This window comes from Sarcophilus harrisii, chromosome 3 (genome assembly GCF_902635505.1).
Source record: "Sarcophilus harrisii chromosome 3, mSarHar1.11, whole genome shotgun sequence".
Lineage (NCBI taxonomy): Eukaryota > Metazoa > Chordata > Mammalia > Dasyuromorphia > Dasyuridae > Sarcophilus > Sarcophilus harrisii.
Window position 1 is genome coordinate 238115799 of NC_045428.1, and position 27776 is coordinate 238143574.

Sequence of the window (27776 nt, forward strand, 5' to 3'; positions counted from 1 at the left end):
CATTGAGGTATATGTCAGTAGAATTTAAATACCACAAAGTTTTGCACCTTAAGTTCTTAATGCTTCATTTATATGTTACCTACTCTGTATTGCTCACCTCCACAACTTTTGATTTTTTTATATTTAATGTTTTGTTTTCCCTCAATTGTTAAAATAATTTTTAACAAATTTTTTTTAGTTTTGAGTTCCACATTCTACCCCTCCTTTCCCTTCCCTGAGTTCATAACCAATCAGATATAGGTTATACATATGCAATCAAGTAAAGCATTTCCATATTATTCATTTTGTAAAAGAAGACCCAAGGGGGTGAGGAGGAAGCATGCTTCAGTTTGTATTAAAACAATATCAATTCTGTCTCTGGAAGTAGATAGTATGCTTCATCATTAATCCTTTGGGAATGTTTCAGAGATCATTGTATTTCTGAAAATAATTAAGTCACTCAACGTTTCTTCATCATATGATATTGCTGTTATTGTGTCCAATGTTTTCCTGGTTTTACTTCATTTTCCATTAGTTCATGTAAGTCTTTTCCAGGTTTTCTTTAAAAGCATTCTGCTAATCACATATGATAGTACAATTCCATAATCATTATAAGCTCTTTTTAGCCATCAGGCTAAAATGAGCATCCCTTCGATTTCCAATTCTTAGTCACCACAGAAAGAGCTCCTATAAATATTTTTGTACAAATAGATGCTCCCCCCATTTGTTTTTTGATGTATTTGGGATACAGACTTAGAAAATGTTAACCTATATTTTAAATAATCAACCTATTAACATCTTTCTCTCCCTTATTAATAATTATAATCCAATGTTTCTTTTATTAAAAAACAAAATAAAACAAGAAACACTCTAAGAAATAGGTCTCCCTGATTTAAAAAGCAAAGGAACTTTGAAATTTCCCAAACAACTAAATGCCCACTGTACCTTTTGGGTTAAAAAATTCCTTTGCTTCAGACCATTCTCTACCTTCCTTTTCCTTTTTTCTCAACAAGAACCTACTTGTACACTGTAGCCCTTAAAAGAAAAGTGAATTTGGAAATGATTTTGTACACTACATATAGTTACTGCTTAGACTTGGATGGCAAGATTTTTTTCAAAGCACTTGTATTCAAAGGTAGTTCCTAACAAGATCAACAAATTGGTATAATTGGCAAGCTAAATTATCTTTCCAATTAGAATTAATGTTTAACTGTTTATGTTACCCTCTTTAAAAAAAATTAAATAGGAAAGATAAGTATTTTTATCGAACTAGAAATAAAAGGTTTGTCTTGTGAAAAAGAACTGGGAGATCACTGTGCACAATAACAGCATTTTTATAAAGATGATCAGCTATGAAAGACCTGGCCACTCTGATCAATACAGTGATCCAATACAAATCCTAAGGAATGATGATGAAAAAATGCTCACTTCCACTGGAGAGAGAACTAATGAACTCTAAGAGCAAAGTGAAATATAGTTTTTCTTAACATTTTTTAATCTATTTATTTTTGAGCAAAGTTAATATGGAAATATGTACTGCATGATTTCACAGTGGTCAGGAATAGCTAAGTTCCTCTCCCTTCCTGAAAAAGAATTTGGAATTCAAAATTTAAAAAGTATTGAAAAACAAAAACTAAGTTTTTTGGGGAAAAAACTTATTTTTGTATTCTCTCTTTCTTCCTTTTGCAACTGTTTTAGGAGAGATTTTCTGTTAGATGTATGCGCAACTCCTAAGTTATAAATTGTCATATTATCTGAATGATATAAAAAAATAAGTGCTATAATTTCTACCTTCTCAGCATTCTTCATCATACCCTTCCCATATTACTTCAAATATTTATAATACCTTTAAATTTCCTTTAGTCTTGAGTTTTTATATCTATAGTTATGAACCTATAGGTAATTTTTTGGATCTTATGATTATCAAGCTAGCATTTCAAGAATAGGACACTATTTCATTTTTTACTTGCCTGTAATCTTCACCAAAAGAGGTAAAAGTAAATTGTGTATGCCTTCAGAAAAAAACTCATGCCATTCACTGATTAGGTTTACAGGAAGATTGCTGCTTATGGAATTGAAATAAGCACTCAGTGTACAAGCCAAATCACAGCTAACACAGGCAAACAGTTGCACAAGTGGAACAGGATACAGTACATGATTTTCACTTGTTGTCTGGAATAAAAGCCAGGTAGAATTAATTATGCAAACTTCTAATAAAATCAGATGTAATAATGGTAATATATTTACAGTATATCTTTAAGACATAATAAAGCATTTCAAGAATATCACTTCATTCAATCCTTAAAGTAATCCTATAAAAAAAAAATTTAAGAAATTTTTTAAAGCTAGGGAAACAGCCAGAGAAGTGATTTTCCCAAGATAACATTTTTAAAATTAATTTATTTTTTCAATCAGCAAAAATGAACTTTTTCTTTCTTCTCTTCCCCTTTAACTCCTCCTGTCCTCTCCCCACCAAATCCCATTCCCTTGAGGACAAAAGAAAAATAAACCCTGTTAGAAATATATATAGAAATAAATATATATATATTTAAGCAAAAAAAAAAAAAAATCTTCACTGGTCACTCCCCAAAAAGAAAAAAAAACACAACACATACATCTATACCCATATATGTATGTATAGGAGTGTGTCTTATACTCAGTCTTTTATCTACAGGAAGTAGCAATATGTTTCATTATTAGTTCTCTGAAATTATGGCTCATATTATCCTGAATAGAGTATAAATTCTTCTTCTGGTTCTATTCATTTTGCTCTGCTTTAGTCCATACAAATATTCTCAGGTTCCTTTGATAGCATATGCTTCATCATTTCTTACACCAACAGTAATCCCATCAACATTAACGTAATTTCTTAAAAAAAAAAAAAAGATTTTTACTTTCAATATATATGGATTCACCCTTGCAAAATCTCTTATTCTAACCTTTAATGTTCTGACTCCTAGCTTTTCTTACCAAACCATAGGTGCATCTGAAATAAGGGATAATATGTACCATATTCTTTACTTATTTCAAAATTCATACCACTCTCCAGTCCCAACAAGAACTATTAAATCTTACATTAAAAAGAAACTTCTTATTAAGTAGCATTAAAGATTTAATGTTCAAAGGTTGTGTTTTGTTTTTTTTGGTTTTTCCTTACATGCTGCAAGTATGAAGAGGTCACATCCTGACTCTCAATTGGCCAGGATAAAAATATAATAAACTCTCCCTTTATGATACCCCTTCCTCTTTGAAATCTAAGGATAAAAATTAGTTTCATATTAAGTAAACTTGCATTCGCTCTAAGTTGCATTCTCTCATTAATTAATGCAAGTCTTTATCCCAATTCATTAAGAATTTATTAATGAATACTCTGTAGAAACCTTTTGCCATTAGTGATCATTTTTGTCTCAATAATTAAACATTAAAATTGCAAAATATATACAACTTAAAATTGCAAAATATATACAACTTACTAACCAATACAACCTATAACAAATATAAAGACATACATGATTTAGAATATTTTGTCCATAGGGAAGATTAGTCAGAGTTACTTCAAACATTCAATATAAAAATAGATGACGCCTCTTCATTTTTATGACAATTTAGTCTCACATTATTCAGTTAATTCCAAATAATGATAAAAGTCATTTAAAATTCTTCCTTATATTTCTTCTCAATATAAGTCTCTTGGGAAGTAAATTAATTGGTTCTTTTTCTTTGACCAAACTTTGATCATTACAAAACACAAGTCTTCTAAAGATATTATGATATATGAATGTAATAGAATATTATTGTTTCATCAGAAATTACAAAAGTAATGATTCAAAGAAACCTGTGAAGACTTGTGCGGACTAATGTAGAGTGAAAGGAACAGAACCAAAAAAGCAATGAATAAAATAACAACAATATGCACTAAAGAAAAATGAATTTGAAAGATTCAAGAATTCTGATCAATCCAATAAGCAATTTATGACTCTAAAGGATGGATGATGAAATAAACCTCATGAGAGAGGTAGCAGACTCAAGGGGAAGTTTAAGGGTCTGGAGAGGAAGCTCATACAGGGCTATAAGGAAGTACAAAGGCCATGAAGCCTGAGATCCCCAGATGTGGTTTTCTGTGACCAGCCCAGATGGCTCATAAGGGGAAGCTCTGGTCGCACTGAGATCGTGTCATCAATAGGAGGCATCTCCTTCTCTAATTGGCTGTGCCTGTGACCTATGAGAGGTCTATGAGACCCTATATAAGCTGCGGGGACCAGGAAGTAGATGGAGTTTCCTAGGAGTTCATCAGGAGTTCACTAGGAGTGAGAAGAAGGTCAGCTAGAACAGGATGTGAACATGTGGAATAAAGACCTTGAACTTGCATGTAGCTGTCCTTGGGTGCTCTGTTAAACAGGAGAACCACCGCTCAGAGAGGTGGTGGCCAGAGATCTCTGAAGACCTCTGACTGAGGTAAGATTGGTAAAGAAACACTGTGCGAGACAGTGGCCAGAGATTTTTCTGAAGGTCTGGGAATTAGATGTGACTGGTAATGGTAGTTTCTGGGTGAAAACTACAGGGAAGAATGACTGAAAGATTTTCAAGTATGATAAATGTTTGGATTTATTACTTGCCCATAAATATGTTACAAAATTTTTTTTGTTTTGTTTTTTCCAATTAGGGAGGGTAGTAGTACAATGGAGATTAAAAGAGTGAAAGGGGCTAATGATAGGCTTCCCCCCCACCCCCAGGTCACTCTAGTATCTAAAATATATAAAAGAAAAAAGAAGGAAAATCATAAAGTAGCAGATAAGCTAGATACATAAATTTCATATATAATTATTTTTTTAAAGCAAGTTCTTTATAAAGAAAAATTTCCAATTTCATATATAAGTTATTTGTTTCTATCACTTTTTGGTATTTAAGTATAACAAAGTATTTGTGAGCAGCCCATTTTTTAGAAGATTTGTTTGTAACCCATCACTTAAACAGCTTTGATGACAGAAGTTTCACATCACCAGAATCATCAGAAGAGAGATGTTGAGGAACTTTTTCCTTCTCCCTTCTGTCTTCTTCACAAAGCCCTCAGAGCTCCTTAAGAAGGCAAAAATACATCACTTTTTTTTGCTGACTCCTTAGGGAAACACACCACTTAGTAAAATATTTCTCAACTCTCAATTCAAAAATGCCAATATGAGCTGTTTTTACTAAATATCCTATGATCTAAAGAGAAAAAAATAGTTTCTCTGGGAAAAACTTTTTGAAACATGGATTACATTTACAGACAGTTCTTACTTTAAGTGGATTGTTCAGAGGAGACTTCTACTTAAAGATCTGCTGGGCTATGTAGAAGCCAGGAGCAGAGAAACAAGAGCAGGAAGGACACTAGGAGAGAGGAGGGTTGGTAAACATGTGGGAACCTGACAAAAGACAGGAGAGAATGGGTGACAAGTTGGAGCGGGGTACAGATGCAAAGTATTTGAGCATGAAGGGGCAGAAGAATATGTAGGGATCAGATGAATGGACAAGTGAGTGGAGGGGCGCAAAGGTCTCCTTCTCTCCAGGCTGAAGGTATCCACACAAGTGCCTGATTAGGCCATAGTGGTGGTACTCTCTCCCTATCCATTTTTCTGCTTTCACATATAGGATATTTTTTTGTTTTTGTTTTTTTTGTTTGTTTGTTTGTTTTAGTTTTTTTTATTTTTTTTTATGGGGGTTGAGAGTCACAGAGTGCTAAGCCAAGGGGCAGGGGTGGAAAGAGAGAAAGAACACACAGTAATAAGAAAAAGTACAGTAAAATTAACATATGGGTTTTTGGAGTGCAGGTTCTTTCAGAATTCTTTTACATGAAGTCAGATTTGTGTAAGGCAGGGGTCCTCAAACTACGGCCCGCGGGCCAGATGCAGCAGCTGAGGACATTTATCCCCCTCACCCAGGGCTATGAAGTTTCTTTATTTAAAGGCTCACAATCTGAGGGACAATGAACTGACCCCCTATTTTAAAAGTTTGAGGACCCCTGGTGTAATGTGAATATACATAATGCTTAAAGCAAGAATTGTTCGCAGCTGAGAAGCATAATCCTGAACTTAAATGAAACCAAACCCAATTGACTCAAGGGTACAAAAGGAAAAACAAGAGTGCTGAGGTCAGGAAGACCTAAGTTTAAATCCTATTTCTGAATAATATTTTATAAGACTATAAGACATTTGCTATATAAAGTGACTGGGGCATTTCAGAAGACTCATTTACAAAGCCAGAGGCAAGTTAAATATGGAGAAAGTTCCTATACCTTAAGTTTCATATAATGATGAACTAACAAATCTTTTGCACATTCACATATCACTACATGCAAGAATAAATACTGAGCCTATTTACTTCCTCTTTCTACATTTTTTCTCAGTACTCTCAACAACTCTTACCAGTAAAAATATCAACTCTACACTGATGTGTCAAAGATCTATATTTTCTACTCTAACCTTTACCCTAAATTTCAGGCCCACGTCACATAAATGTATACTGGATGTTTAAAACTAGATATTCTGGAGATATCTCAAAAATTCAACATGATCAAGAAGTAATTTATTATCTTTTCTAAATGTCCTTATTTCTATAAAAAGCATTACCTTTCTTTCAGCCTCCTAGGTTTCCTCACCTACTTCCCCCCAAGAAAATCTATTGCCAATTCTTGCCATTTCTTCTCTACAATATCTTTCATATTCAAACACTTCTCTGTTCAGGCCCTTTACTCACCTAGACTATTTCAATGGTGTCCTAATTCGTCTCACCAACCATGATTTCTCTCCATTCCAAACTTACCTCCACTCAACTGCTAAAATAATTAAGGTACAGAACCATGTTACACCTCTACTCAATAATCTCCACTTTGTCCTTATTACTTCTAGAATAAAAAATAAATTCCCATTAAGCTTTTTTTTGGGGGGCGGGGGGAAGGGGGACCAGAAGAGTTGGGAATGGAACTTCCCTATCTTGCCCAGTATAGAAGTACAATGGTTAAACATGGGCTCTATCCCATTGCTGATCTGCACAGATTTGACCTGCTCCACTCCAAAAATGGGTTGGTTCACACTTATTAGACTATCTTGTACTTCTAATTCTTCTCCTAGAGATCCCCACATTTTGTGTCAGACTTATTAGCCTGATCAACCACAGCATCTCCAGAACTCCTGAGCTCAAGCAATCCAAGATCCTCAGCCTACTTATTGTTCCTTAGGTACAGGTGGTAGAAGGATGTGTACCACCAAGCCCAGTTCTCTGTTTGGCTCTTAAAGTCCCTCATAACTTTGACAACAAGATTCCTACTTTTTCTTTCTAACCTTATTCATCAAAATAGGTTTCTCTCTATTTCTCACATGATACCAAGATCATACTTCTCTGTGCTTTTGTACAGGCCATTCCCCAGGCTTGAAATGTACTTCATCTTCACCTCGACCTTGAAGTATCCCTCACTTCCTTCAAGACACAGTTTAAGTACCATCTTCTATATAAAGCCTTTTCTGATTTCTCCCAATTGCTAGTGCTCTCTCTTTCTCCTTTGTATTTTTTCTGTACTTATTAATAAGGATTCTTTCATTCTTTTTATTTGTATTCCCAGCATCTAGCACAATGTCTGTCAAAAACAGGCAAAAAAAAATACTCATTAATTGGTTGATTGATCATTAACTGATATACTTCTGTAGAGTACTTGCAATTTCATTTTATGAATTTTTTTGAATATGTACATTCATAAGATACTAAGAAATATGATGTAAAGAGACTCTTGCTTTAAAGAATAAAGCTGTTAAGAACTCTCCTCATGGCAGAAGTTAATGAGAAAGAGCACCTGAAGAGAAATATGAAGATACATATGATACAGTGGTCAGTTGGCTTGCAATTTCTTATCCTTCATTTTATTAATTAATTGACATTACAACTGATGTATAATTGTGAGGGAGAAGACAATATAATGGAAATAATGTTACAACTGAAACAAGAAGTCTTAGAATTTAGCCTCCTTAATAGATCTGTGAATTTTATTAAGTCATTAAAGAGTAGTAACCTTGTTTTTTCATTTGAAAATAAGACTACTGCCACACTTAACCTCACAGAACTACTCTGTGCAGATAAAAGTAAGATATTGGATATAAAATTTATAAGTAACAAACTTATTTTACAGGTATAACATGTTTTGAGCTCCTTTAAAATAATTTTCATAAGAATTAGAGAATTACTAATGCTTATGTAGAAACATAAGAAATTATATTACCTCTAACCAAGCCAACATTGAGCACATGATGAAATCCCAGTCAGTATCCACCAAAAGGGATGAAGAATACTTCAATAATATAGAAAGTAAGTGGATTATTTCTATATTTAAGCCAAGTAGTTGAGGACTTGCTTCTTTCAAATTGCTGCACCAAAAAACACAAAGGATTAAAAATGTTAAGTAACAAAAAACTAAAGATAATTCATTTCAACCTTGCCATTAGCCTTTTGAAAATTATTTTTGATTTAAAAAGGTCTACAATATTGTTAGTTTAACAAGCTATATTTGGAAATACACTTTATAAATAGAAAAAAGGAGGAAATTATAGTATAGTACATGACCTACCAACTGAAAAGAAAAATATCTTCATGGTCACTCTTCCATGACATTATAATTTTTAGTATTCCATAGAGTTTCTCTCTACCATCGATGCTTCCCTTTTTCAGACAAGAATTCAAAATGGAAAGATATCCAAAACTTCCTAAAACAAAAGCCAATGTGAAAATGACATAGCTATTATGTAATAGGACCATCTATTCTTTTAAAGGATCAATTTCTTCTTGAACGAATAATTATTACAAGAAATCTATACAGCACTTACATAGAGTCAAACAACTTCTTTAGACTCAGGAAAAGCAACATAAACTAGACACCTGTGATTTAACTAATACAGGGAACTCCTAACTCCTAAATGAGGAAACTCCTACTACTAAACTCAGGTTAGCACCTTCACTAGTTTGGGCTTATGTCTTAGAAGAACTTGAACCCAGTATTTCTGACTTGGTAGTTAGACTGCTTGTAGTATATTCCTTAAAGTTTTTCCACTCATGACCCCTTTTTGTATGAAAAATTTTTATGTGACCCTGAATATATAGATATATAAAATAGGTATAATACAAATAAAACATTTACTGATAATAAATCATTAATTCTGTGATCCCACACAAACATTCAATTATTCTATATGGGACTGCAAGCTACAGTTTAAGAAGCCAGGTCTTATATCATGCTGACTCAACTTTAACTTAAAGAAAAAATACATGAGAAGCTGATTACAAACTATATGCCTTTGGTATTTAGTTTCCCAATAGTTTTTTTTTTTTAAACATGTTTTTTAATGTGTGTTAAAAACAGTTCCCTCTATTTTCCTTTATCTTCCAAATGTCATTTTCCTTTATATTACCATTTACATGGCAAGCATTAAAAAAAAAAAAAAAAGTCATGGTAATTTCTATGAGCAGTAAATAAAATCTGATTCTTATTAGCCAACCTAAATAATCAAGAGGAAATACTGAATGGATTGAAATTACAGTATAAAAAGAAAAACAGTTATGTTTCCTTTTTCATTCATATGTCCATTCAACAGTTAAGGAAAGAGAAGGGTTAAGCTTTCAGAACAGTATGAAAAAGTTTGAAATGTATTAAACTAGCAATGAAGCAACATATACATTTAGAGCTAAAAAGAAAAAAAAGTTTAACAGTCTGAGGAAGAAGCACCTATATATCTAAAAAGGATATATAGAATTATCTACATATCCTTCAAGTTCAAGGTAATGAAATGAGGAGGAAATTTGCAAGAAGTAATTTGAAATAACTGATGAAGATGCACAGAAAACTCAAAAATCAACCTAGGTTTTTTAAAAGACTATGTATATAATAAGAAATGAGAGTAAATAAAAGGTAAACATAAAAGTGTAGAATGATATTATAGAAATGTAACACAATAATGCAAAAAATTCAGGGAAGGGGCAGCTAGGTGGTGCAGTGGATAGAATCCCTCAAGTCAGGAGGATCCGAGTTCAAATCTGACCTCAAACACTTAACACTTCATAGCTGTGTGACCCTGGGCAAGTCACTTAGCCCCAATTGCCTCAACAACAACAACAAAATTTCAGGGAAGCATGGAAAACTTTGGAAAAACTGATAAGCAAAATCAAAAGGACAAAAAAAAAAAAAAAAAAAAAAAAAAAAAAAGAACCACAACAATGTAATTTCATTAAAAGAATGCTAAAAAGGAAGCTGAAATGTGAGTAAAAATCATAATGATCCAGGGAAAGAAGTAATGGAAATATACATTTTTCTTTATAGCAGAGAAGTATACATAGACAGAAAGGAGTCTTGTGGACAAAATACTGAATACATTTACATTGTCAAATAGGGTCACTGTATTCAAACACTTTTGCTTAATTTCTTTATATATTTCTATGATATGAGAAAAGCAATTTTTCCATTTTTTCCTTTAAAGGATTAATATAAATACTACCCTTATATTACATCATATATATAGAGATATAGATATAGATATATCAAAGGGGTAAACTTCAGAGTGAATTACAGCTGGCAAGAAAAACTAAGAACAACAAAAAGATAATTATAAAATTTTTTGATTTGGTTTGTATGGATTTTTTTTTTTTGGAGGGGGGAAAAGAATCGTATTGCTTAACTGGGGAAAAAGCAGCTCAAAAGAAAGGGTTGGACGGTTGTTTGTGGATGGATAACATGGTAAGTAACAACTCAATTCAAAATTTCCTTCTCTGTCAAGAAAGACTTTTGATAAAAAGAATGATAATGACTAAGTGAAGAGATAATTAAGAGAGAACCTCCTTGGTCTTAATTCAAATATCCTATCCCTATTTGAACAATAGCCTTATTACCAAAAGAATTGACAGATGTTAATGCTGGGGTAATGTCAATGATATCTAAAAGACAGTAGAAAAATGACATCTGAAAAGGAAAAGGCAATGTAGGATTGAACTGGCAAGGCCAAATGTACTAGTTTTCAAAAAATGGAAGAGAATGGAATGTGCAAAACTAAAGAGCAGCTTGAATGGAACAATTTAGACAAGTATTAATTAAACAATTTATCAGAAAGGAAACAATGATTATTAAAAAGTATAACTTCATTAATAATAGCATGCCTTAACAAACTTATTAAATTTATTTTTTTCACTTTTTTACTAAGTTACTAAACAAATAAATCAGAGCAATATCATAGTTTGCCTAGATATTAGAAGATAATATTTGTTTTGCCATTTTTGTAATTAAAAAAAAAAGGAAAAACATAGTAAATTAAATGGACTAAGAAATAGTTAAATGGTTAAACTCTTATCTTAACACATAAGACAACTAAGCAGAACTAATACAATTCATATAACAACACCTTATAAAGAAAAACAACTTTGAAAAACTTGAGAACTATAATCAATTTAATAACAGACTACAACTCTAATTGTTGCTTGTCCTTCATTCTAAAAGAGGACCACGACATCAGGGAGATGACACTATGATATGCCAGTGAACTGGATTTAAGTGAGGGAAGGCTATGCAAAGGCCACCTGCTTCACTTTCCCTTTCAGAGCCATCCAAATCCAATGGCAAGATATACAAGTTGACTGGAGATGGCCCTGGAGAGTTGAAAAAATATATTATTCACTCTTGACAAAAAGGTGATAGACACAAGGCATGCTTTTGAAAAAAATTCTTTTGAAAGGCTTGGTTTTTCTTTTTCTTTTTCAAATAGTGAAGACTTGGAAATAAGAAAGAAAACAAAAAAAAAGGGGGTGTTGTTCTTTAAAGGAAGAAAAGATAATAGAAAGAAGGTAACAAGCAGCCTGGACATGAAAGCTACAAATTGAACTCGTATATTTAAAAGAACAAGATGTTCTAAGTAATAACCTGCAGATATCTTTAATAGCAATCCTATTTTCTGTTCAATCCTATTTTCTGTTCAATTTTATTTGGTGTCTACTAAATTAGACAGAATAAGTCATAATAAGTTAGTTTAAATCAGAACTAAAAAAAAAAAAAAAAACCCTGAAAAAACACCTTTAACAAAATGTTCCAGGAATATATGTTTGGGCCTATGTTCTTTAATATTTTTAAAAGACAAGTGAAGATGCATAAAGGTTTTGTCAGACTAGAATATTGGACTGAATAGAACAAAATTTAATAGGGACAAATGCAAATTCTTACAAGATGAGTTCAAAAAAATCAACTTCAAGAGTGTAACATGGGAGATGCAAGTCAGATAACAGATTGTCTGAAAAAGATCTGGGGAGTTTGGTGAAGTATAAGTTAAGTATATGAATATAGCTGCCCAAAAAAATAATAATAATAATACTGTGAAATTGGGCTATTAAGAGAAGCAAAACTTTCAGGAATGAGGAAGTGGGAGGTCTGCTGTACTTTGTCCTCGTCAGAACATACCAGGAATACTGTATACTATGCTAAGTTCTATGAACCCCAGTTAAAGAATATTTATCAACTGGAGAACATACAAAAGAAACCAAGAGTGGTAAAGGAATTCAAGTTCATAATTTATAAAGATTAGTTTACAGTATAGGGAATGTTTAGCTTAAAGAAAGAAAAGAGTTGAAAAAGAAATGGTAGCTATTTCACAGAATCATAAATAATGATCATAAATTAGAGGCAAACTTAGTCTTTATCTTAAAACAAAACGTCCTCACAATTAAATCTATCCATAAGTGAAATGATCTGATGCAGCAGGTGTGGCAGGCTCCCATTTGCTAAAAGTCTTAAAATAAATATTAATTGAGCAGTTGCTGCATATGCTACAGTGAGAATTCTTTTTTTTTGGCCAGGTGTAGAATCCACTGTGAAATTCTGTGATTTTGTCATCTGGGTTCTCAAAGTCACTGAACTCCTTGGTTTTCTCATCAATAAAATCAGAGGACTTCCAAGATTACAGGGAATCTCCAACTTCCATAATATTTTGGCAAGGTATTCTATGTATATAAATAAAGAACTAGACCTAAAGGGCTCACTATGGCTGTAAACACTTCTTATGATGGTATGAAGCAAGATATTACTATATAACAGAAAAAGACAAGTTATCATTATCTTCCAGCAATCTACACTGCTATGTTATTTACATATCATATATTCTACTTGTTAATTTTTAATTCTAAAAATAAATATTACCTCCAGTAATAACTACTCAATGGAGACAAATAAACATGAAAGTATTTTTTTAAAGTAACTTACCATCAATATTACAAAGATCTTTCTTTGTGCATGTCAAAAGTCTAGCTGTACACTGGTTAACTAGTTCTTCCTTATCTTCTAAAGGCAAAAATGAAGAGAGACTCTGAACAGTATGCAAACTACCTTCTGTTACTGGAAAAAACCTGTCCACAGAGGGGAGAAGATATCACAAATTTTAAAAATTACAACTCTACTATATATTTGTATAATTAATTCAGAAAAATCCCCAATATTTATCCCTCTTATTTAGGCTATTCAACTCATATCACATAATTCATAAAGAGAAATGCAAAAAAAGTCTGGGCAAAAATAAGGATTACTGCAAATACTACACTATCAAAGTTAAGGATATCTCTCTCCTTTCTGCTAATAATTCACCAATTTTCTTATTTTATGTTTTGTTTTGTACTTTTCATATTGGATCTCCCTGTCTTACCCCCACTCAGAAGTAGAATAACCCACTCAAGTTATTGTTATATTTTATATTATAATTATTTGTAAATTTGTCTGATTCCTTTTACCAAAAACTTTTCAAATTGGGATCGTATACCTTGACTTTTAAAAAATTTTATAGCTACATTTTGTACTCATACAGTAGAAAACAATTCCCCTTACAGAGGAAAGTTAAATTTGAAAAAGTTAAAGTATGGGGAACACTTCATACCTCTCAGATTAGCTAAGATGACAAGAAAAGATAATGATAAATATTGGAGGGAATGTGAGAAAACTAGGACACTGATACATTGTTAGTAGAGTTGGAAAATGAACCATTCTGGAGAGCACTTTGGAACTATGTTCAAAGGGCTATCAAACTGTTCATTATCAAACTGTGCACACTCTTTAATCCAGCAGTGTGTCTCTACTGGATTTGTATTCCAAGGAAATCATTTTTTAAAAGGGAAAAGGACCCATATGTGCAGAAATGCTTGTGGCAGTCCTTTTTATAGTGGCAAGAAATTGGAAGCTGAGCAGATGCCCATAAGTTAGGGAATAGCTGAATAAGTTATGGTATATGAATGTAATGGAATATTGTTGTTCTATAAGAAGAGATAAGCAGGCTTTTCTTTCTGATGAGCTTCAGAAAAGCCTGGAAAGACTTACACGAACTGATACTAAGTAAAGTGAGCAGAACCAAAAGAACATTGTACACAGCAAAAAGATTATATGATGATCAACCACTATGGACTTGGTTCTTTTCAACAATGAGATAATTCAAGACTTCTGATGGGAAGAGTCATCCGCATCTGTAGAGAACTATGGAGACTGAATGCAGAACAAAACATAGCATTTTCGCCTTTTTTGTTGTTGGTTGATTGCTTTTTTCCTCGTGTTTTTTTCCCCTTTTGATCTTATTTTTTTTGCACAGCATGATAAATATGGAAATATATTTAGAAGAATTGCACATTTAACTTATATCATGCTGTCTGAGGAGTGGGAAAAGGGGGAAAAAATTGGAACACAAGGTTTTGCAAAAGTAAATGTTGAAAACTATCTTTGCATGTATTGGTAAAAATAAAATACTATTAATTTAAAAAATAATAATAAACTATTGGGAAACATTTATAAACAAAAGAGCAATTGCTAGTAAAGAAGTCAAAGTCACAGTTAAGATAGGGAAAAAGAATTAATACTGATGACAGAACAAGATCAGAAGAAAGAAATGGGTTCCAAAAAATCCAGACAGACATCACCTTAGCAAGAACTATCTCCTCCTCTGAGATAGTAAGGAAGAAAGAAAACTGAGGGAAAATAAGAATTCTGAGTTGAGGGAACTCAAATCACAAATTAGAAGAAATAATGAGGACTAAGATATTGTTGGAAGTAATGTAGTGAAGGAAGTGAAGGTCATGGAAACTGTACAATGAATCTGAGGAAGTCAGAACTGTAAGGTTTGTGTAACAAAGAAGTGAAGAAAGGAGGAACTAGAAGAACACCATGAGCCTGATATTTCATTACCAAGGGAATACTACAATTAAGATAGGTATATAAGATGATGTGGAGTTCAAAACCAAATGGTTCTTGAGTGACAGGGCAAAAGCAATATGTGGAAGGAATGGAATAAGTATGCTTATAACATGTGCCTGAAGGAAAAAGTAACCTTCACTGGAAAGGGTTTCATGAAAAGAAGTGTGTCATCAAATGAAATCTAGATTTTAGTGAAGAAATGATTAAAGAAAAGGTTAATAATGTCCATTATTTATTTTAAAATGTTGATAGATTACTATACTGAATGGTTAGCATTTCTTTAGTGATTTCTTTAAATATAGTAATAACACCAATAGGAGGCGCTTCAACACATACAGAAAAAGCTTAACAAGTTAGTACATGACTGAGACAAAATAATAAAGTGCTCTAGAAAGAGCTTGGATGGGGGAGAATATTTTCAATTGGGGTAATCAGATAGAGAAGTTGTAATGACCTTCCTATTATACCATGTACTTTCTTCACACAATTTGTTCTTCGTATTTTAACTTTTGTACTTCATTACATCTCTTGGTATATGACTAGAAATACTTTCAATTAACTTTTTAATTTAATTATTAAAAGCTACTTGCATACTATCACACAAGATAGTTCTAAACATTTGCTGCCTAACTTTCTTAAAGAACTCTAAGAAACTATTTTATTTAAATGCGATATTTTTCTTTTAACAGCAAAGAATAACAAAGCTTTATTTCTACTACTTTAACAAGCCCCAACAGGATAAAATGTCAGAGGAGTCTTATTTCAAAGGAAACAGACTTTTAAAATATATTGTTTAGATAAACAAAGTGACACCAAAATCAATTACTTTCTCAAATAGAATTAAATTGAAAACACCTGTTACAAAAATGATAAAATTTTAAAAATACACTAGCCTTTCCTAAGACTATGTAAGTTCATTTTTTTCCATCAAAGGCAGCATGATTGCCTAAGAGAAATTATAAAGTAATAATTATAAATTTAAAATACCCTTCTGTTGTCTTATAAAGTCGTTTAACTTCATCAGGTAAAATGTTCTTTGAACGCATCAGTTTAGAAAGAGTTAGAGCCCAAAGTGTGCCACTATCCCTGGACCTAAAAAAAAAACAGAAATAAATTTTAAGAAAATCTATTTTCTAAAATTTATTACTGGTTTTTAAAATTGGTCATAAGGAACCCATCTGTAAAAATGTTATGTCTCTTTCAAAATGCAAATAAAACAACTTTGACCTCTCACACCTTTTAATTTAGCAAAGAAAGAAAAAGTCTGTGTTGAAGCAGTTGTGAGAAGGTAGGAACACAAATTCAATAATAGTAGAACTGATCCACCCATTCCATAAAATTTAATTAGAACTATACCATAAAAGATAATCTTTCATTTAAACTTTTTGATCAAATGATCCCAATGCTGACCAGAGGCCAATTAGAGAAAGGTTGCAAATGTACCAAAATATCCAAAACCATATTTTTAAAAACAAAAAAGCTGGAAAAACAAAGTGTGTGTTCAACTATTCTAGAGAATGCTTTAACTATATGTGGTATATAAAAGTAATGAAAATACAGAAATATTTGCACAAATTAATGCAGTATCAGTAAATAACAGACACTGATGACAACAATTTAATGAAGATAATACTAAAAGGCAATAAAACAGATTAAATATAATAATGTCCATTTCAAGTTCAAAAAGCACACATTATTCCTTTTTTTTTAACAGTAAATACAAAACAAAATTGTTTGAAGCATTTGAGTATTTTACTGGGAGGTTTTATGTAAAGGTAGTATATTATATGTGAAAGTACAATATGTAGTTTATTTATTGCAAAATGGAGGGAAAATACCAAATATGTCAATTTAATGGTTTTTTGACAATTTTCACAGTTATTTACATACCCTATATCTGTATCCAAAATATTATTTCCTTAAGCATTTGCTATCCTCAAAAATACATTATTGCTACTCTTTATATCAGCTAATACTCTTAGCTTCCCAGAAGGATCTAGAACCTCCAAGTCCTATGGGGCAGTGATAGAATGGAGATTAAGGTTAAGCCTGTTTATTATGTAAAGTGGTCATGACTAAACAAACTGTGTTACAGGAAAACTATGGAATATAATTGTTCCATAAGAAATATAGATTTAGAGAAATCTGGAAAGTATTTTAAAAGCAATGAAATCGTAGCTAAAATAAATATACACACACACACACCTTATTTTCAAAATTTTTCATAATGCTTCATATATATTTTATGTAATTTTCTAATAATTAGGAAATGTAAATTGTATTATACTAATAATTTATTTCCTATATAACATCTTATCCTAATTATGAAAATAAGACAAAATGAGATTTGGGAAACAGTAACTGACTTTTTCTTTCCTATAGTTATAAAGCTAGGACATTTTTCTACCTACGATGAAGCATTATCTTCAATACAGTTATTATCAATTTCAAGATAAAGAAAGAAATTTAAATCAGTTATCTTGGTGAAAAAGCAACAGATGATGTCAACTAAGAATTCAGGAACTAAAATGGCTTCTTACCTGATGAACATCAGTTGTAGCAGTCCAGGTATCTTGCTAAGTACACATAAATTATCATAAGTAATGCCCATTTCTTGAAGCATTTCACGAAATTCAGTTAGCATACTATATGGATTTTCTAATTCTTCACACCACTGCAAGGAATACAGCAATTCTGCAACTAATGAAAAAGAGATCAAACTAAAATATGTACTGTGCATAAAACTTCTGCTATTTTGATTTGCTCAATCTCACTTCCCAGCACTGAACATTGTCTGCTACTACTAAAAATTGTAAGGACCACATGAAGTATAAACACAGACCTAAACTAAGTTCAAAGGGATATGTCAGAGCCATGGATTCAAAAATAAAGTATATTTACATTTATAAAAGTCCACTTAGTAGACAAAGAATAAATTCTAGGCTCTTCTCTTTTCCACTCTTTTTTTTTTCTTCTCTTTTCCACTTTGAATAATTAGCTAGCTTCACCACTTACACTTCAACTTATTCTGTTCACAATACATGCTTACTCCCCTGTGAGTAACCCCAAAGTTGTGTGGGGGAAAAAAGTATTTCTTGAAAATTAATTTTATTTCTTTTTTTAATATCCTTTTAAGTTAAAAATTTTCTCCCTCCATATTTTCCCACCCATCATCATTAGAGAAGGCCACCATTTAACACAGATATCTGTATTTACTTATCTAAAACCATATTATGCATATTTCAATTCATTAGTTTTTCCTGGAAGTAAATAGCATTTTCCTTTATAAGTCACTGGTAGCTGATTTGACTACTTTTAAAACTAAGAATAGTTTAATCATTCACAATTATTGCTCAAATAATACTCTTGTTTATATATGTTTGTGTGTAATGTTGTCTTGATTCTGCTCATTTTACTTTTATTACCATTTAGTCTGTTTTTCTAAAATCAACCTACTTATAATTTTTTTCAGTAGAGTAGTATTTTCATCACAATCATATACCATAAATTGTTTAGCCATTCTCCAATTGATGGGCATTCTTTCAATTTCAGTTCTATGGTGCCACAAAGAGACCTTTGGACCTAATAATGGTATTGCTGGGTCACAGGGAACAGACAAAGTTCTTTGGATATAATTCCGGATTCTTCTCCAAAATGGTCTCATAATTTCATCAATAGTGTATTAATATCATCTCCTCTATATGCCCACTAACATTTGTCATTTCCTCCTTCTACAACAGCCAATCTAATAGGTGAGGCAATATTTCAAAGTTTTTTTAATTTTAATTTCTCTAGTCAATAGTGATTTAGAACATTTTTTTGTTTTTTGTTGAGGCAATTACTTGACTCCAAGTGACTTGCCCAGAGTCGCACAGTAGAGAATTTTTTTCATGCTTAGATAACAATTTTTCAGGCAAAATTTCCTTCATATCCTCTTTGACCTTTTATCAATTGGAGAATGATTCATATTTTTTATAAATTAGACAAAGTTCTCTATTTAAGATATGAGACTTTTACCCAAGAAACCATCTATAAAAATGTTTCTCAATTCCTTTCTTTCTAATTTTGGCTGTGTTGGGTTTTATTTATACAAAAAACTTTAATATAGTCAGAATTATCCATTTTAAATCTCAAAATGCTCTTTATTTATAAATTCTTCTAATTGACAAATCTGATATTAGTTCCATGTTCTTCTAATGTGCTTATAATAATTTCTCTTTAGGTCAAGGTTATGAATCCATTTTTAACTTATCTTTATAAATGGTATATGATATTGCTCTGTACCCAATTTCTACTAGAAATTGTAGCAATTTTGTCAACGTTTTTTCCCCAAATACTGAATTGTTAAGCCAAAAGCTTAAATCTTTATATTTTTAAAACATATTATAACCATTTACTCCTGTATTTTGAATGTCTTATATCTTGGCCAGTAGCACATAAGTTTTGATAATTACAATTTAATTTTACAAAATAAATCAACTTAAGATTTGGTACTGCTAAAACTCCTTACATTTTTTCCCACACCTTACTTCTATTCCTGACCTTTTATTCTTCCAAATTAATTGTCATTTTTTTCTAGCTCAATGAAATCACTTTTTGGTAATTTAATTGGGATGGAACTGAAATAAGTAGATTTAAACAGAATTGTCATTTTTATGATATTGGTACCACGTACGTATAAATAACTGCTATTTTTCCAATGATTTATATCTGACTTAATTTGCATAAAGTGTTTTATAATTATGCTCATGTAGTTCCTCAGTCTGCTGAAATGGGAAGACTAGGTATTTTATGCTATCTAAGTTTGTTTTTTTTAATAGGATATTTCTTACTATCTCTTCTTGTACTTTTTCCTTGGTGATTATAGAAATGCTGATGTAGGTTTATTTTGTATCCTATTACTGTGCTAAAATTGTTTCAATTAGCTTTTAAGTTGACTATAGCAGTTTCCAAGTATAACATAATTATTACCCACTCTGATCGTTTCCATGTACTTCTTTCTCTTATTTTTACTGCTTGAACGTCTAATAGAATATTGAATAATTCTGGTTCATGTTATTTTTGTAATAAGATATTTCATATTCTCTTTTATTTTTTTTTCATTCTTTAAATGATTTTGCTTTATTATTTCTTGGTGTCGTCTTATGATATCATTTGCTTCTGCTTCTTCAGTACTATTTTTTAAGGACTTACTTTCTTCCTAAGTTTTTGAATCTCTTTTTCCAATTGGTTGACTTTCATTTCACAGTTTTCTAGCATTCTTTTTTTTTTTCCTCCTAATTTTTCTTCTTTATTTCTTCTCTTGTTTTTATTTTTTAAGTCCTTTTTAATCTCTTCCAAGAATTCTTTTTGGGCTTGGGACCATTTTACATCTTTCTTTGAAACTTTAGAAGAAGCTATTTTGATCTCATTTCTTCTGAGTCTGACCCCTGATCTTCTCTTCTTCATCACCATAGTTGGGTGGGTTCTTTCTCATTTTTTTTTAACAACTTATTTATTGGCTGTTAACTTTAAGTTCAAGTCAAGCCTTAAACCAAAGGTATTGGGGATGATGTCTCAGACATCAGGTTTTTTTTATGATACTGTTTTTCTGAACTTTATCTTAATACTCCTCTCAGGCACAAAGCCACAACTAGGGACCCCCCAAGCATTGTGATAACCACAAATGCTCTTACTTCCTGCCATCACTCCCATGGCTACAGGTTTCAGCTCAGGTTTGTACTCTAGAACTGAAACCTGGGACTCTGCTCTCCTGCAAGCTACCATAAACAGCAGAGCCCCATCACTGTGCCACTGCACTCACCAGTGGCATATGCTCAATCTTTTTCCTCGCCCACAGCCTGGGATTGCATCTCATCAGCACATCTGGAATCCACATCCAGCACCCGCAGACAGTCCTAAAATCTTCTCCTGATACCCAAAATATGTGACTCCCACCCTGTCCATGATTGAATGTTCCTGAATCTAAGGCTACTATATTTATATATCTATCCTCAGGACTTGTGATTTGTTGCCTCAAGGTACTTTCACTTTCCTATTTTCCTATTGTCCATCCCAGTTGTTTTAGGACAGTTAACTACTTTACCCTTACTACTAATTATTTTTTCTCCTCTAAAGCTCACATTAAGACATCATCTTAAATTATCCATAGTGCAATTTAAGAAAGGCAGGTTAATTTTCTGCCTTATTCTGTCATCTTCCCAGAATCCCCCTATGAAAAAAAAATAATATAAATAATACAAGCCCTCGAAATTTCTAATTCAATTAATTTGACAAAAGTCTTACACCTTACCCAGACAAAATTTTAAAAACCACGTTATTTGGATCTCTTATTAACTTTTAAAAAATTAAGGACTGAAGTAAAAAAGGAGCAATCTGACACAGAAAATTGATATCCCTAAAAAAATAATAGCAGTTTTTTTAATTTAAAATACAGAATTCCTAACTAAACACTACAACTTCTCATATATCATTTTCTATAGTGTATGTATCATGAAACACAATAATTCAGTTCATTAAACATCTATTATGATGATGTGTTTATTATTATCGTCATTTATTAAAATTACCCTTTTGATAATTATAAAACTAATTCCTTCTTAGATCAAACAAGACAAACCTACTTTATGCTTAATTGCTTATAATATTCTACTAAAATGCCAATATGCTCCCATTAGATTTAATATCTATTGCTTACATCTTTCAACTTCCCTCAACACTAAAGCAATGTTACATTCAAAAAACTAAAATTGTAATGTTTACTATTCCTTTTCACACATTTTATATGAAACAGCTTTGCTTATTTTTATCAAAAACCAATACTTACTAATTTTTTCAGTTTTATTATCTTCAAGAATTATTTCCTCTTTCAGAGACAACAAGACTATTTTGCTTAATAATGCTGTGGTACACAAATGGCTTGGAAGTTTCACTGTACTATGTTCCTGGAAATCTGTTCTGGAGTGTTCATAGTTCAAACTCAATCTTCCTTCCAGAAGAGGTTTATGTAACCACTGTTAAAATTAAAATTTTAAAAAAGAGTGAGAGAAAGAAATTCTCCTGCTATATCATTGTAATGATAATTGTTAAGTCTGAAAAACCTGAAAAAATATGGTCAGGGATATGCAATGCAATAATAAAATTCCAAATTTATACTATAAGAAAGGTGTACATTAAGATTCAAAGAGGGAGTAGAAAGTTTTACAACTCTTATCAAATTTCACAATAGATAGAAGATGCTAATTTGAATGAACTCCAAAATAATCACTAAGAGAGAGCTCTGAAGGAGACAATGTTTTAAAGAGTTTTTCAGTCTCTAACGTACCTGTGTAGAAAGAGAATGCCTCAAATGTTCCCATTCACTATCATTTGGCATTAGATTTTCAACATAAAGTCTCAGAAGAAAAGGTGAATTAGAAGCTTCTAGAAGATTATTTAGTAAATCGTCAACAGTGGATATCATAACTCGAAGACTAAAAACAAAAAAATATGTTGCATGTTATTTTCATTTAAGGACAATTGTATAAGATAATAACTTTCTTGAACTAGAGATACATAAATAGTTTTCCCACAGTATATAAATTCATAAATGAAAAATACAGGTCTTTTAATTTTAAATCTCATGCTTTATTCACTTCTCTTTTGAAACAGTACCATATACCTAAGAAGAATTTCATTTGGACAAAGAAAATGAAGAGAAAAATAATACCTCATCCTTTTCACCCTTACAGTTTAACTATTCTGTAGAAAATCTGTAGGGGAGATCTGATCCCAGTTCATCTCTAGTTATATCCATCTTTCCTGAAAAACCTCCATTTTCAGAGATACCGGGACCAGAAAACCTAAGGGTGCTCCCAATAAAAATAGACCTCTTCTAATTCTCCTATTACTTTAAATACCTCTCAATGTTTGATTATCCTTAAAAGGATAGCATGGTAGCTTTTAATACTCATTAGTAAGAAATCATCATTCAAGAAACTTTTATTAATTTTATGCAAATATACAACCAAGTACCATAAATCAACAAAGCTTTTAACAAAAAGAATATGTTAAAGAGGATAGAGAACTTACCTTTTAACATCCAAGGATGAAGACTGAATTTGATCCTTGAGCCAAAGAGCAGATAAACGTAAGAAAGTGCTCTGCTTATCTGCATTTCCAAATTGAAGAACCAGAGAACGTAAGCCACATAACCAAGTATGCTTCAGTTTACAAACAAGAAAATCTAAAATCAAGCAGTTAATATGGAATTTGTAACACAAGATATCCAAATACGTTACTCATCTGAATTTGGTCTTAGTTTACAATGTTTCAGCTTTTTAAAACATCATGTACACAGATTCAACCACCAAAGCAAAGAACAAAAGTAAACATATTATAAATATAAATTGACTTGATTTCCTACTTAGAATTCATACAAGTCTTTGCTTCAAATGGTTAGAAAAATGATATTATTTCCAGAGAGGGTAATAATGAGGTCTGTTGTTTTTTTTTTAAATCTGTACTTCTTTTCCTTTCATGCACAGGAGTATACAGGGACAAAGGTGTCAAATAGAGATCAAGAAAGATTCCTGAGGACAAGCATACTGACTTAGAAAATCACAAATTTATTTTGTTAAACATTTCCCAATTATATTTTAATGTGATTTGTATAGTCTGGCACATGCAGGCAGCAAGTCTGGCACCTCTATGTTATAGTAAGGATTGAAAAACATAGCTTTCACAATAGACAATCTGGATATGACACCAAAAGTTGATTTTATTTCATCTTTTAATTATGAGACAGGATAATGTCACACTACAAAATAAGCAATGAGAAAAAGGAGACCTATTTTTTCAGTCCTAGTTTCAATATTAACCAGTTATATGACCTTTAGGAACTTATTTCATTCATTTCTCCATAGTGGTTTCTAATGTTAAATAGAGGGAAAGAAGGGTGAAAAGGTAAATGACAAGATGCTATCTAAGTCCCTTCAAAATCTAATACCTTATAATACTCAAAATGACACGTCACATGTCAAACTATGACTTACAATAACTAAAAATGTTTTATATGCCAACAAAAGGAATGCCATCTTCTGAAATACATTAGATATAAAGTCATGGGGATAGCTATATGGTAACTCAAAAAATTTTTTCACCCTGACATTCATTATCAAATAATCAATCAACATTAAGTACTTTTGTCAAAGCACTATATTAAATGCTGGGTATAAAACGTAGATGTAAAACAATTTATTTCTCTTTCTACATTCTCATAAGAGAACAATCAGATGATTTAGATGTTTTATCCCTAGAAACGCTTAAATGAATCTTATGTCTTAGACAACATGATGGACATTTCTAACCTTCTAAAACAATGTTTTAATTTCCACATTAAAATGAGAACATGTACAAATGTACTTTCCAATTTCCAAAGTTGATATTCCCAAGAATAGAGTTTAAAAAAATAACTATTCAGAAGTATGCATATTGCTACCTGATAAGTGTGTAAAATCCTGATTCTGGGCACACAACTGAAAGATAGTTAATAACAATTCTTCAGATGATGGCATTAAACAACATCCTTTCATAGAGATGAAAAAGCTAGAGGCCACATCACAGATGAAAGATATAGGTGACTCAGTATTTCTAACTTCTGAAATATTCTTTGCTTTGGATAGAGCTGCATTAAGCTTGCCGATAATTCTTTCAACATACGATTCTCCAATCAAGTAATCTATGGAAAAAATTTAAAAGAAACAAAATAGTACAAATATTATCACTGCATTTCCAAGCATCTCTATTAAATAATATTTTATTATAGTGGTCATTCTTTTTCATCAAAACAATTCTCCAAATATACAGGTAGCATGGCATGGCATGGAATGGGAGATGAGAGAAAGACTGCAAAGTTATGCCTCTGATACTAGTTATGTAACCAAGGGGAAGCAATTAGCCCATCAGTGGCCTAGGAAGCCTCTAAAACTGTAAGTTATAGATATTGTGAGTCTCTACTTCACAATAATGAAGTCAAAGATCCAAACCAAAAAGAAAATAACATAAATGAGCATTAATATAAATATACAAACACATACACAGAAAACTCAAGTTGACTACTCTCAATCTATATCCTCAAACTTAGCTCAAAATTGTATAAAATAAAAAGGCTGATGTTTTAAGAAGAAAAGCAGATTAGCTTAACGAAACAAATTAAATTTCTGCCCAGTAATGCTAAAAGGATTAAGAAAGCACTTTAAAGACACCTACAACAGATCCTGCAAATCAAAAGTTTTTACATATAAATAATAAAATTCTTACTGTTTCTCTAGGCCAATTACCAAGAAGCTAAACGAACCTGGATCACTACCTTGTTGCAACAAAAGGGTTTGCATAGAGAAATGAAATTATGAGCTATGACATACAAGGTTTACCTAAGACAGATAGATCATAGTAAAGAGTTCTGATAAAAAGTGATCCATTAGAGGAGGAAAGGGTAAATCATTCCAGTATTATTACTAAGATAAAAGAGATAACACTAGATGATGAAGCACTCAGGTCTCAAGGTATCCAGGGAATTGAGAAAAAATGAAAGACAACTACAAGTAGTAACTCCAGTATTAATTAAGTGGTTGGACCAAGGCCAAAATGAAACTCAGATGTATCTGTGTCTAATGACAAAGTTAGGTCCAATGCAATAAAGATCAGTATTGCACAGGAATCTGGAATGTAAAACCTATGAAGCAAGGTAGGCATGATATGGTCTAACAGGATATGGAAAGATAAACATCAGCATCTTATGGATGAGAAGTTAGTAAATGAATTGGAATGAATGAATAAGTGATCACCATATAGACTACTGTGTGCAAGAATTACTTAGAAGAAATGAAGTAATCCTCCTCATAGCTCATAAAAGGGTGAGAAAAGTAGTCCTAGGGGTATAATCTAAAAAATGATACAACATTATCTGTTTAAAACCAAGGCATATCATTCAATATAATAATACAAGTCTATGCTCCAACTACTGATGCTAAAGAGATTTAAAGTTGTCAGTTCTGTGAAGATCTACATCATTTTCTAGAAATAACACCCCAAAAAGATATCACATTCATCAAAGGGAAATGGAATGTTAAAATAAGAAATCAAAAGGTAACTGCCATAAACAGGCAAGCTTGGTCTTGGAGTACAAAATCAAGCAGGACAAAGACTAATTGTTTTGTAAAAACTTATTAGTCATAACTTTCAACAACCTAAAAGATGATTTGAAATACATGAATATCACCAGATGGTCAATATCAAAATCAGACTGATTATATACTTTGTAACTAAATATGGAGAATTCTACCTAGTCAGTTAAAATATGGAGAATTCTACCTAGTCAGTAAAACAAGAGCTGGCGTGGCTCCGATCATGAGCTTCTTATTGCAAAATTCAGCTGTAAATTGAAGAAAGTAGGGAAAGCTATCAGACCATAAAAGTGTAACCTAAATAACATTCCTTATGAATAAGAAACAGATGATAAATAGATTTAAATGATTGGATCTGGCAGATAAAGTGCCTGAAGAACTATGGACAAGGATTTGCCACACAGTATAAGAAGGAGCGACAAAAAACATTCCAAAGAAAGCAAAATGGCTGTCTGATGAGGTTTTATAAATAGTCAGACACAACTAAATAACAATATTAAAAGCTGAACCTGGACAAGTCTAGGTTCTACAAAAAGTTACTCCCAATTGGCAAAATAAACTCACCAATGAACATACCATTTTTAATACGCTGAGACAATACCAAACTTAATAGGGTCCATCCTTCTGATGTAGAGGATTCTGAAGATACTGCAACTTCCAAGTCCATATTACACAAATGATCAGCCAAAGTTACCAATTTCTCTCCTAGAATATCTCCCTTTAGCCAAATAGATACTAGTAAGTGTTTATCGGGACTTGAACATGCCTGAAAGCATAAAAGTAAAGATAAGCATTAGCAAGATTTGTGCCAAAGATATACCAAGTTTATTTTAATTCATTAGTTTTTCTAAAATATATCAATTCCTTGCCTCAAAACCTCCAATTATTCACTATCTAAAAAAAAGTATCATAAGCTTTCTTCACAACAATCTTGTGAGGTAAGCAGTACACATAAGTATACTATATCTCCACTCTACCGATGATGAAACTGAAGCTTGAGGAGATTAAACAACTTGCTCATGAGCATACATTCTCTGTAGCAGATGTGAATGCAGATCCAAGGCCAGTACTCTAGCCCCTCAGCTGCTTAAACTGTGTTTGTTCACAACCCTATAAGGGGTCTTATATAATTGAATGCAGGCATCAGGAAATTATTTTTTATTATCAGTATATGTTTGATTTGCATACCTATATACCTGGGGTGGGAAAGAGGAGGATCATAAAATTTCTCAGGCAAAAAGGGGTCTACAGTGCAAAAAGCTTAAAAAGCCATGTTCAAGGCAGTATGCCACATTATTTCCCCCTAGATTCCAAACTCCTCAGTTAACCCCAACCAACATTTCAAACTTTTGTTTCCCATTATTTTTAAAATACATAGCCTCTTCCACTTAGGTTTGTCTATGTTAATATTTTCACTT

At 31.9% G+C, this 27776-nt stretch overlaps 1 protein-coding gene across 3 annotated transcripts in view; it reads right to left on the reverse strand.

Annotated features, from left to right (window-relative positions):
• Nucleotides 1–27776, reverse strand: part of LTN1 (listerin E3 ubiquitin protein ligase 1) — an 82403-nt gene that overhangs the window by 15373 nt on the left and 39254 nt on the right. The window contains exons 12-22 of one of the 3 annotated variants that reach the window (XM_012544345.2): nucleotides 26935–27124; nucleotides 24672–24911; nucleotides 23264–23417; nucleotides 22518–22665; nucleotides 22020–22206; nucleotides 17734–17893; nucleotides 16181–16285; nucleotides 13229–13371; nucleotides 8570–8705; nucleotides 8225–8369; nucleotides 1950–2151 (exon numbers count right to left, since the gene is read on the reverse strand). In XM_012544345.2, the coding sequence (XP_012399799.1) occupies nucleotides 1950–2151; nucleotides 8225–8369; nucleotides 8570–8705; nucleotides 13229–13371; nucleotides 16181–16285; nucleotides 17734–17893; nucleotides 22020–22206; nucleotides 22518–22665; nucleotides 23264–23417; nucleotides 24672–24911; nucleotides 26935–27124 (1810 nt within the window). Of the gene's footprint in view, nucleotides 1–1949; nucleotides 2152–8224; nucleotides 8370–8569; nucleotides 8706–13228; nucleotides 13372–16180; nucleotides 16286–17733; nucleotides 17894–22019; nucleotides 22207–22517; nucleotides 22666–23263; nucleotides 23418–24671; nucleotides 24912–26922; nucleotides 27125–27776 lie in introns of all 3 variants that reach the window. The other 2 variants (XM_031959250.1, XM_031959249.1) reach the window with 2 other exon arrangements.